The following is a 12,985-nucleotide window of genomic DNA, read 5'->3' on the forward strand; positions in this document are numbered from 1 at the left end:
TAAAAATGTCTTATCATTTACAGGTTTAGATAAAAAAAAAACTAAAATGCAACGTGGACTCACACTTTTGGACCCAACGGTATTTGTAGCATTAAAGTCCACCTTAAGCTAACTGTTTTTGCACGCTGAAAAAAAAATCACTAATCAATGAAAGCGTATCTCTTTATTGACGCTTTCCTAGAAGGGTTAAATGAATAAAAGTAGGCGGGCGCTGTAGAGAAACCGCCACGCCCACACAGCTGATTTAAGAGTCAGAGGGAGTTTGTCTAAAGAAGAGAGAGGAAACTGGTGAGGCGAACGCAGATGAAATTATCACGAACTACACAGTTTTTCGGATAAATTCGTCGCATCCGTGCCATTCTCTGTAGCAAACTTGGAAATTTGGATCAAGCAGATCTTCTCAACTATAAGAAACCACCAGGTAAATGTTACATTCTCACCTGAGCGCGCACACCTGAACCTGTTCTTCACAATCAGCCATTGCTCGCGCTACTAAACATATTAACATTAAATAATACAATTCTTTCAGGTGTTTTAAAACGTATTTTTTTTGTTGGATACTACTAATAATTGTACAATTGAGAGACTTTGTGAAACATTTAGAAGATTGGAGTGTTCTAACGTACGACGTAAACATTTTTTTTGTTGTTTTTATTTTTGTATATATAAATGTTGTTGAAACCCAAAACATTGCATTATCGCGCAATTCAACATATTCCCCTCTGAGACTTAAGACGAGCTTGTTTCTGCGTGTGCAACACACTCAGCCTGCTTTTGAAAGAAGTTTCAAGAACAGACACGACTTCTGCTGATTTGCTCAGCCCTGAGGATACACATTCGGGGAACATGAGTTCTTTCAAGTTATGTAACTTTGAACATTTAAAAAAAAGTTATGATTATTATTACTAGCGCTATTTGACTGTGTGTGTGTGTGTGTGTGTGTGTGTGTGTGTGTGTGTGTGTGTGTGTGTGTGTGTGTTTAATGTGAGCATTGGTGTGTCTATGCTGCTTGTTGAATTTATCTCAGAGTTGATTGCATTTGAACTGTAAGCAAGGATTGAACATCAGGCATGGGATGAGAGAATGTGCCAATGGAGGGATCAAATAAGGCCAGTAATCACAGAAGAATCTGACTGCAGGACTGACTCCTTAAGGGTGAATCTCATGAAAACATGTCCAGGTTACATTTCACCCCTTATACATTATGTGTATGTACAGAAAATACTGTCTCGCTACAAAAAAAATACATATAAAAAATATTAGGCTTTATGTCTTCAGACAAAATATAATCTCTTATTTAATTTTTTTTTTTTTGGAGGGTGAAATATTACCTGTATATTTTCTTGAAAGATTTTGAGATTCCCCTTAACATATTTTGTCAGGTCTATTGTGTATTTGTGTTGATTAGACTAGTCTCATCAGGTTTGACAATTGGGAGAGGAGTGATTGTTTAGGTGAGTGAATGTCTTCCATTTAAACAATTAACAGGTTTGGGCTGATGCACCGTTGTCTGCTGTTCTCCTGTTACTTTTTAATAGATTCAGAGAACAAGCTGTAACGTGTTGCATTCTAAGGTCTTGCATTAAAGCCTCAAGCTTTGGAGGAAGTGTGTCAGTGTGATTAGGCAACTTCTATATCGACAGCCTCTAGAAACCATTTCACTATTTATTGTTCCCTAATGGATTACACTTGGTTCCTCTTTGCTCAACGAGTTGTTCGACCCTTTTGTCATTTAAAAGTCCTATAAAGAACTCCGTTCATGTCCCTTTTATACTGTATTGTAATCAGGTGACACATCTTCATTGGGAACCCAATAAGAGTGCACAACGTGCACACACACACACAGTCATTTGCATTTAATCACAGTGACTGTTTCTGAGCTGCTAATGAACTTGTAGACAGAGATGACACCCGGCTAATCTACTTATCCCTCTTAGTCTTTATCGCAAAAGTATGCCAAAGCTGTCTGTTAACAGTTTTCTTTTTCTAGCTACAGTACCTTTCTTCTACTCTTTCCCAGTCTCACCTTTGACCACATTCCACTCACCTCTCATGGCATCTTTTTGTTTTCTTTTTTCTGTCTCGCTGCGCTCCATTAGGAATTGGATTAAATTAGTATTTAGAGGTCAAAGGCAGTTAGCATGTTCATAGTATAAATAGGCAGAGGACTTTCACTCCAAGAAGCCTTGAATTTCCTCCCCCTGAGGGACCGGTAGATGTAGGACACTCGACACTGGCATACTCGAGTCACATTAGATTATTCCCAACTTCAGGGCATGAGTTGGTTATTGTGTTTGTGTGTATACATTTAATTTTCATTCACTTTATTACTCTCCCAGTAAGCACACAAATATTTTTCAACCAATTATTGATGGCGACCAACACTTTAGTTATGCTGCATCTTAGTCTCCGAATGAACGTTACTATAAATGCATTTTTGCATTTAAAAGTCCAGTTTTACATGCTGCGTTCCACATTTTGCTACAGTTACCTGGTGGAATTAACACGAGGCGCTACAACAATTGTGTATTTATTCACCTTCATACAAATCACTGGTACTATGGCTGTTTAGGACTTTATTGCATATTCTCATTCTCACTCTTACTCCGACCCTGCTATATTATCTCAAAACACTTACTCTTAATGCATCATTTGGAAAAACAATACATTTTAATGCTTGTACTACAGGCCCTCCTACATTTTCACATTTATTTCATTGTGATTAACTTCCTCAGAAACTCGCCTGATAGTGTTGGACTTAGGACTCGGAGACCAAGCCTCTCCCGAGCAAGGATGCTTACAAAAGTGAAAGTGAATTGAAAGTGTCATAGAAGTGACACTAATGACGTGGTTGCTTCAATAAGTGTGCTTTTAATGTCGAAATTGCTTTTAAAACCCTATCGTTAGGATTGGGTTTTGATTAAAGGTAAGGACCTGTAGACCGCCCCCTTCAAATTTTATATATGTCTATGTATAGACGTTGTGTGTTGAAGCAAAACAACAGCGATTGAGGATATTTTATTAAATCGGTTGTGCTTAAAGGGATGATTATCAAAGATAAATGGCATTTTATCTAATAATTGTGCATCTGCCTTGGTAGGACTGAAGGGTGTGTGGGCAATGGTCATAGGTCATGCATTGAAGAGAATGATTGCTTTGGCTGCTGTATGCAAAAATTTGTATCCCAAATGTACATCCATAGGGATTCACGAACTTAAATTCTTTAATGGGATATACCTTACACCGATGCATATTAAAAAGAAAATCATTAACACATCTGGTTTGTGCTTCAAGTGCAATAAAGTAAAAGGCATGTTCATTCACTGTTTTTGGTATTGTAACAATTTTGCCATACTAGGAGAAAATACATGGTATAAGAGATTTTGGACTGCATTTTTGATATGACCCCCAGTATGGGCACACAGTATCAACATGATGTAAAACGGCTATTTGTTATCCTGGTCTATTTAGCCAAAACATTTTTGTTGCTTTGGTTTGCACCACAGGCACCATCTCTTAAAATGTGGACCTTGCAGGTCACTATATGGTTACCACTTGAAAAGATCCCCTATGATAAACACAAAAAAATCTGACAAATTTTTACATATATGGTCTCCCCTTTGGGACAATTGTTAGGCATGTGAGTATTCTCATTTCCATGCACATTTTCCTACTCCAAACCATATAAAATTGAATGCTTATTGGATTCAATAATTTTCAGGTGGCATGTATTTGTGTAATGAGGGAGGGTGTGCTGAAAGTGACTAACCCCTTATATCAAGGTGTGCATAATTATTAGGCAGCTTCATTACCTTTTAACTGACTCTGAAAAGCGAAATATTGTAAAATGCCTTTCAGACGGATGCAACACTCTTGAAATGGCTAAACTATTGAGGCGTGACCACTGGACAATCAAATGTTATGTTGAGAATGGTCAACTGGGGCGCAAAAAACGCATCGAGAAGAAAAGTTTCAAATTAACTGCAGAAGACTTAGAATAATTAAACGTGAAGCTACCAGGAACTCATTAACCTCCAGTGCCACCATATTCCAGAACTGCAATCTAGCTGGAGTGTCCACAAGTACAAGGTGTCAAGTGCTCATCGACATGGCCTAGACAAGGTCAAGGCTGAAACATGACCACCACAGAATATATTCCTGAGGTGACGCGTCAAGATTGGGTTAAGAATTACAATTTACTATTGCGCACAGTCTCTGTGTTTACATCCACTTCTCACTGTACACGTTAGATGCACTCCACGCGCCAACTAGGACCCCTGGGCTGCAGACCACATAAGCCCGTGGAATAATGCAACCCTGATCACCACATTGTTTTGCAGCGCTGTTGCTAAACAGCAGTGCAGGAAACAATGAGAGGGGAGATATCTAGAGAGAATCTAGTAGTAAAAGGATTCATGTTAATCGGACCAGTACACAAAGATTGATCCATTGCTTTTCAGAATCTATACTGAATCGACCAAATAAAATAAAAAAAATCTTTTTTTTTTTATTCGGCTCTAATTGATACAGCATAGTGAGACATCGCAATATGTGGATGTGTATATAATTGTATCACTCCAGTTTTGGGTAAATTAAATTATGGTCACACGTTTTCGATTTTCCAATGCGAACCTACGCAGGATATTATCAAAATAACGATTTTTAACACTGTTGATCACTTGTAATCGTGACACGAGTTACCTAGAGAGGATCTACTGTATGCAGTGTTTTTAGTTCTTTCAAAAATAAACTTTAAACGTCAAGAAGAGATGCTACGGATTAAACCGTTTCAGCCCAAATTCCCAAATGAGTATGAATAACATCAACGAGGACACCTTAATTTGCTCCAAGGTCAATTCAAGCTAATAACTCAAAGTTAATTTGTATATTGTTTCAGTTCTTGGTAAAGGCAATTAATCAGTTCACTGCATGATAGTAAGAACAGTTCTGGTTACTTACATGCATGTTATCAGGTGTGTAATCCCTATCAAATTACAGTTTTCTCTTCAGGTGATTTTGAATTGGAATAAAAGAAAAACGATCATCAGTCTCCATAGTTTTCAATCAAATTACTGTGTAATTGAATGTTTTATTTTACAGAAACATCAGATAAATATGCATTCAATGACTCTTCAGCCAAGAATATTATCCAATGCATTTGAGAGAATGCATTCATTCCTATGGGGAGTTTGCAAAGCTTGTCAGAGCAAGGGGGCAGAGCTTAGCAAAGGGTCAATTCTGAATTTTCCACTAACGACTTGAGACTGCTTGGGAATTTTGTGCTCCCACCTCATAATTGCGGTATTTCTAACTCTACTTTAAGGCCGCTTTTGACTGGCATATGGAATCAATAATGATTTGCCAAAAAATATCAACTAGGTATTTCTGCAAACTCTTAAAGAGTGCAAGAAAATTCCACAAGGGACCGGAGGCACTTCATTACATTGTTAGTTTTAAGGTAAGTGTTTGGTTATGCACTTAATTTCTTTGCTGGCGGCTTGGCACTCCCGCCCCTTTTTGGAACTTGGCCTGCAGCTCTATCCTTCTCAAAAAACTGAGGTAGTACCTATTTAGAAGAATACCTGATCATGTGTGGGTATTATTTTTGTTATGGTATTGCTGAGTACAGGAATATGATACTTGATTGAGTCATGTAGAGCTTTGTATACAGTTCAGAAAATAAATTCTTACAAGATGCTGTCATGCTGCCTCATTCTCTTCCTGAAATTTAGTCATCTGATAGTCTGTGAGTGTTTTAAAAGCACAATGCCCTGCTGTAGAGCTAGGTTAAAGGAACTTTTGGGCTTGATGGCGTTTGACTGATCACTAAATATTGAATTCATAATAGGTATGGTATTCTTATAATCTATGCAGTCAAAACTCATATTGATGGAGCCTTTTAGGTTATGACACATCTTCCTAATGGGCACTGGAAAAGAACTGTTGCATAATTTATCAGAAGGCAAACTGTTTCATATTTGCCCTCCTGATTATTTCTTAAGTAGCCTCTTGTATTACAATGATTCATCTCTGAAAACGTAAAGCCATAGAGCTCAAAGCATTTAATATGGCATTATAAGCCATATTAGGTTGCATTTGTTTTTGACTAATGAAAAGTGTTTGCTTGACACTTACTTCTGAGGTCTGGAGTGTTGCACGGGATGTGGCATATAACGAGATTTTCTTTGCCCTAACTTGTTTTAGGAATTACTCCTGAGCAGATGTGCTCTCCACTTCAAAGGAATAGTAGTTGCCGTCCGGAGTCGGTGTACACATCAGCACACAAGATCTACAACATTGTTGGTGCTATTTTTCAAACCAAGAATTAAATATTGGTCAAACTATGTTTATAAGATGTCTAATGGACTGAAGGCTTTTTAAATGCTTGTAAAATGGTGAAATCTTTGTATTCAAAGGATTGCCCTGTCAAAAGGTGTAATGGTAATATGGGAATATTGTATTGTACCACCTTCCATATAGTCAGATATTTCCAGCCACACAATTTAGTCTTTTATAAAGCACTCCCTATTTAGCAATATGAAGCAAAGTACTCCACTTTGAGACAAAGTCTGAAATGAGTACGGGATTGTATGGATTTCCTTTAATGAGGGGTTGAAGGAATTTGACCCTGGTGTGGGGAATTATTAGGTAGGAGGATAGAAGATGAAAGATTTCAGATAGTGGTGGTAGTAGTACTGTCTGTTACAAAGTTTGTATTTTATCCAGGTGTTCTACGTATACAGAAAATTTGCATACTATGCACAGTATAACTACTGCATAGATATTAAGAGTAACTACTGCTGCTACATTTTTACTGCATTTTGTCTTGTTAAAAAAAAAAACAAAAAAAAAACATGATCGTACCATGTGTTTTTTTTTTTTTTAATTACTGGATTGCTGGTGTGGCTGTTGCATTATAGGGCAACATTCAATATGTTTATATGCACTAAAGTTTGACTTCAGACTAAAATTATAATTTTCTATTTATTTTTTTAAATGATTATACTTCGTTTCACAGCAGCTTTACAGGAAGTTATGCATTAACATAAAAAATCTATAAATTAAAACCGTAATATGTCAGTTATCATTGTGTGGTTTGATTTAAATGATTTGTAAAATATGTATAGAAATTAAATAATTGTTTAACCCCTGTGAGCAAGCTGAAGGAAACTGTTACTTTTAATTAAGCGTTAAGGTCCAGTGTTTTAAAAGGTTTTATGAACTTCAAGATAATTGACAAGACTTAAGTCCATCCTGGATTAACTGTGGAAGTTTACATGGATGCATTGTCCTTTTTGTTAGTTGGCTGATGAAGGCTTTTGTTGGCAATTAAACTATAGTCCATGTATTCCATTTCAAGAGTGTAGTCCATCAATAGACAAAGTTGATGCAGGCACAGATAAATGAGGTGCATTGCAGTTCAACCTGCAGGTCAGTTTGGTGGGGTCCATACTTAGTCCAAGGTTCAGGCAGTGGCACAAGTATCTGTCTTACAGTTGGAAGTTGGCATCAGTTCATCCTCTGAAGTCAAAACGCTGAAATGATACCTGGCTAGCACCGGCTGCAGTTTGTCATCTATGTGACCTGTAGCAGTGGAGTCTGACACAAAGCAGGAACAGAGCTGGATCTGGCAGGCTCTGGTAACCTTGGGATATGAATCTGGTTGAGACATGGAAACAAATAGAATAATATTGGCGTGGATGCCATTCAATTATATGCAGAGTTCTAGATCATGATTGATGTTTCTGCTTCTGGCAGACCTAACTAAAGCAGCCTAACTCTTGAGTTGAAGGATAAATTAGGTGTGTGCCTGGCTAAATAGATTAGTCTAGACTTAAACTGAGTGTGTCTGCATCCCGAATGGTGTTTGGGAGACTATTCCATAGTTTTGGCGCCAAGTATGAAAAATATCTAAATTTTGATATTCTTTGAGTTATTAACAAGCCAGTATTTGATCATAATGAAAGTGACAAACTATAGCATGTCAGAAGGTCACTAAATTACTGTTGAGCTAGACCATTCAAGTCTTTGTATGTTGTTAACAGAATTTTAAAATGAATATGAAATTGAACAGGTAGCCAATGTATAAATGATCAAATTGGGTTAATATGTTCATGTTACTTAGTTCTAGTCAATTGAAGTGTATTTATTGAACTTGCTGGACATTCTCCCAGTAATAAATTACATTTTAATCTGGACATTCTCCCAGTAATGAATTACATTAATCTAGTCTTGATGTAATTTAAATCATGAATGAATTTTTCGGCATCAGCAACCGCACATGTCGTAATTTTAGCAATATTTCTCTGGAAGAATGCTGTTCTACAAACATTTGAAATTAGATTTTCAAAGGACATATTTGTTTCAAATATAACACAAGTTCTTTGCAGAAGATGAAGTAACCGTACATCCATCAAGAGTCCGATTATATTTAGAGGTTTTTGGTCCAAGCATTAGTACCTCTTTTGTTGGAATTGAGTAGGACATTTCTGGCCATCCAATATTTAATTTCATTGATACACTGCTAATTATGAGAATTGTGAAATCTCTAAAAGTTTTGAAGAAATATAAAGTTTGGTATCGTTGAAATTTATTCCATGATTCCTCCTAATAACTTCCAGGGGAAGTATGTATACACTCTAAAAAAATATTTTGGCCTATTTGCAAGATGTATCCATTTCAATTGAAGAACAAATTTTCATCTAATTGAATTGCTTAATCTTTAACTAAATAAAATGTATAAATTTATAAAGTTTTATTAATTACATTTTCTTCAAGACCATTCCATTCAATTAGATGGAAATGTGTTATTCAACTGAATAAATTTCAAAAATAGGCAAAAATATTTTTTAGAGTGCAAGGAGAAAAGCAAAGGTCCTGAAACTGATGCCTGTGGCACTCCATAAATTTGTTTGATTTGACAATTCCATCGTTTACACACAAACTGTGGTAGCGATCTACTAAATGGGACCCAAACCATGCTAATGCAAGTCCACTAATGCCAAAATTTTTCTCCAGCCTATTCAAGAGAATGTCTTGATCTATTGTGTCAAAAGGCAGCATTAAGGTCTAAAAGCACTAGAAGAGAAATGTAGCCGTGATCAGATGAAATTTGTCTCTGTACTGTGATGGGGCCTAAATCCTGACTAAAAGTCTTCATATGTATTCCATTTCTCTGTAGAAATGAACCTTGTTGGGAGGACACTACCTTTTCTAGTATTTTTGTAATAAATGGTCAATTTGTTATTAGCCAATTATATAGTTTCTTGGGACATTTCCTGATAGCAAGGTGTTAATATTAAGAAGAGGTTCTGAGACGTGCTAGGTCTCCGTGGTAACTCAACAAGCCATGTGGTAAGATATGTGGATTGACTAAGTTGTAGCAACACCACCACCTCAACCCTTCAGGCAAGGCTCATGTTTATAACAATAACCAGAGGGAGTAGGTTAATTTAAAATATTCATCTGGTTTAAGCCAGTTTCAGTCAAACATAGCTCACCCAAACTATGATCTTTTAATGGTTTCATTTACAATTAGCACTTTGTTAGATGTTTAGTAGTCGTGTTTTTTTTTTTTTTTTTTTTTTTTTTTTTTTCTTAATGATTTGGTGAGTTTTGTTTTTGGAAGTTCGGGGAATGGACACGCTCTGTATCACCTAGATATCTCTGTTGTAGTTTGTGGCTGGTTACGTCTCAAGGCAGCTAGCAGCTGTTCAGATTAACCAGTTTGTCTGCTTCCTGACTTGGGGCCCCAGTTAGTCTCATACTATCATTTAAGACTGAGTAAAATTACTAGAGGAGAGGCGCGCCTTCCCTGGAGGGATGGAGTCCGTCGGTCTTAAGTCAGGTCTACCCTGAAAACTCTTCCAATTGTCTATAAATCCTATGCTGTTCTCCAGACACCACTCAGACCTCCATTGACACTTATCTACTATAAACCTCATGACAAGGAGTGGGCCTGAACATATTACAGTGTCTGACATCGTTTTTGCTATGGTTGTTCTTGAGTGGTGAGCGATTGTGAGTGGTTAATAATCAGATGTTGGATATTGTTGCAATAATCCATGTAAAACACAGTGGAGAAAACGAATACATGCAGTCGAGATGTGAGATATAGACAAGCAGAAAAGGAAATAAACTAGAGCAACTGTGCACGCAGTATAATACACCGATGAAACGGTAGAAAAGCGGAAAAACGCCAAGCATGCAGTAAAATGCAAAGGATAAAAAGAATGAATGTATAAGAATAAGAAATTCTAAGCTGTCTAGCAAGCTACAAACACTCGTGCAGCATGCCATAAGCAGCAATTTAACAGTATTTAACCTTATGCATTTGACTTCAAATATTAAATTACTCGTCACGTATACTTGGACAGATCAATGAAGATTGTACAAAATCATTGTACATATTTGTACCCTTGCTGTTGTACCTTAAGTGGTACCACCTGTATCTTGACTATAACTGAACTGGTAAACATACTGTAAGATTATATATGCAGAAGAATTCCACCAACTTGATTTGAAATGAGAAAAAAAAACAGCCTTTCACTTTGAAATGTTTCAATGTCATAAATCACCGGCATTCACAAGAACCCTCACCCAGTTAAAGCAGACTTTTCTTCTGTGCAAGGTTACCATCAGATTTGCACAATGTCTTTAAGACATTTCATCGTAATCTAGCCTTGCTAGATAATGCTGAATCACTTTGAACTGTGGTAATGATTGTACCGGACAAATTAATGATTATAGACTGATGGAACTCTTTTTAAAATGTGTGTAGCGACGTGCAATCACCTATTATTGATATAATCTTTAAAATTTGTATGATTCATCTCATTCTACTAGGAATGGTAACTAACGCTTAACTTGATAAAATACAATGTGTAAAACCAATGTGATTTTGTAACCAGGGATTTTCATGGTTTTTTTTACCTACATGTATAATATCCATAAAGTCATATTTGTTATGTAACCCAAATTTCATGTCTCTTGTACCATTTGCAAGATGTAAAGTTCATGATTAAATATGCACTTTTTAAGCAGGCAATGTTTGAAACAAAGGACCAGAACTTCAGAAAAGACAGCCCAGTTGACCATGTGACTCTGAAAATTCACTTCTGATTGGTGCAGGACACCTTTTGGAGGATGCAGCCAATTTCAGTTCAAATAGTTCCAAACAGGAAGAACACGTTCTCTTGCTTCGTCCTCTGTCTATTCAGCTGCTCTTGCTCTTTTCTTCGCTTCTCTTCACTATTCTACGGCCTGCACATGCTTCGTCTGGTCACTCTGCTTACGGCCAGGTCCTCCCATGTGAGATCCTCTGCCTCGCTTCACAGCTAAAATAATCTCATACAGACAATAAATTCGATCATACAGAAATTAAAACATTAACGGAAAGATCTTTTAGACCAAGAACCAAACATCACAAAGAATGCAAGGAAACGCCACAAAGACAAGCAAGTACATCTCCAATATTGTGCTCAATGTGCTGGTGTATTATCAAATAATTTGGGTAATCCGATAGCAAATTGATGTAGACTCCGATTAAATGGTTCTTAAGGTATTGTCAACTGACTCCGTAGAGGTGTGTGTGTGTGTGTGTGTGTGTGTGTGTGTGTGTGTGTGTGTAATTTGACTTAAAAATAGTAATCGTTTGTCTGTGTTCAAAGACGACTTGACTGGAATATTTTTAGATAAATAATCTCATCCCTGTTTCTGAAAGATTTCACTTCAAAGCTGTACATAAATATGTGTGATTTTATTATTTTCAATAAGCCATGAGAATAATATTACTCCAATAAGTGAATTAATCATAATTCACTTATTAAAGCTAATTCCTTGCAGTAGAAATTGTGAGCAGATACAACTAGACGTTGTATTACGATTTCAATGGTGGAGAATCTATTAAGACAAATAATCGAGTTATTCATCTAATTTATAATGGCTGTTGAACGCGACTAATTCCGTTATATATTTCCTTCCCTAATAAGGTACAACAAAGACCAATCTAGTCCATAGCTCACATACTCAAGACCCTAAATTTAGCATGCGTGCAAATTGCCCTACATACAGTAGTGGTAAAATGCATGCATAATACGCAGTCCACATCTCTAAATTATATATGTAATACCTTTTCAATACTGAGTGTTTGCAGGAGCATGAAACATGAGTAATCTTTTCATTTAACGGTTTAGGAGTTGAGGAAATTCTTAGAAACCGCTCCCCTTTAAATCTTCCTCTTTCCGTAACGTTATACTTATAATGGGGATGTGTAAAATATGAGAAGTTTGAAAAAAAACCTAACCACAAATGTTTTCTCTCCTACGTGTAGCCAAAATGTCAGATGCTGAGCAGTTCCTCTATGCTGACCGCAACTCTATCAATGACCCTTTGGCCCAGGCTGACTGGGCCTCTAAGAAGCTTGTATGGGTTCCCTCAGAAAAGCTTGGCTTCGAGGCCGGCTCCATCAAAGAGGAGACGGGAGATGAGTGTCTAGTGGAGCTTGTAGACTCTGGCAGGAAGATCAAGGTGAACAAGGATGATATCCAGAAAATGAACCCGCCCAAATACAGCAAGGTGGAGGATATGGCAGAGCTCACCTGCTTGAATGAAGCTTCAGTTCTGCATAACTTAAGGGAGAGGTACTACTCTGGACTCATCTATGTGAGTGTCAGAAATGAGGCTGTTTTTAATGTGGTGTTCCAATTTAGAAAGTACATGGGTGTGGTGGAAGTTACATTTAAGCATAGCTGTCATAACACTTATCGAATTTTAACTTTGTCCAGATCCATCATGGTGCATGTTGAACATTTGATGTCATAGAATGTCAATGCAGGAATGTAACATTCGTAAAAGTTGAATTTTATGACTTTGTAGTTTCAATGGAAAAATTTGAATATTGTATGACCATGTTACAAGAAGCATCTAGTGCAAATATTTGTGATTTGGTTACTGAGCTCTGTTCCAAAACCTAATGAGCTGCCTA

At 36.9% G+C, this 12,985-nt stretch overlaps 1 protein-coding gene across 1 annotated transcript in view; it reads left to right on the plus strand.

The window, feature by feature from the left end:
* Positions 1-276: 276 nt before the first annotated feature.
* The window catches only part of LOC127646359 (myosin-9-like), a 56,143-nt gene continuing 43,434 nt past the window's right edge, over positions 277-12,985 (plus strand). Inside the window, exons 1-2 of the mRNA XM_052129917.1 lie at positions 277-421; positions 12,332-12,663. Coding sequence (XP_051985877.1) covers positions 12,337-12,663 — 327 coding nt within the window. The 5' untranslated portion in view covers positions 277-421; positions 12,332-12,336. The remainder of the gene's footprint in view (positions 422-12,331; positions 12,664-12,985) is intronic.

Source organism: Xyrauchen texanus, chromosome 7 (assembly GCF_025860055.1).
Source record: "Xyrauchen texanus isolate HMW12.3.18 chromosome 7, RBS_HiC_50CHRs, whole genome shotgun sequence".
In the NCBI taxonomy this organism is placed as follows: domain Eukaryota; kingdom Metazoa; phylum Chordata; class Actinopteri; order Cypriniformes; family Catostomidae; genus Xyrauchen; species Xyrauchen texanus.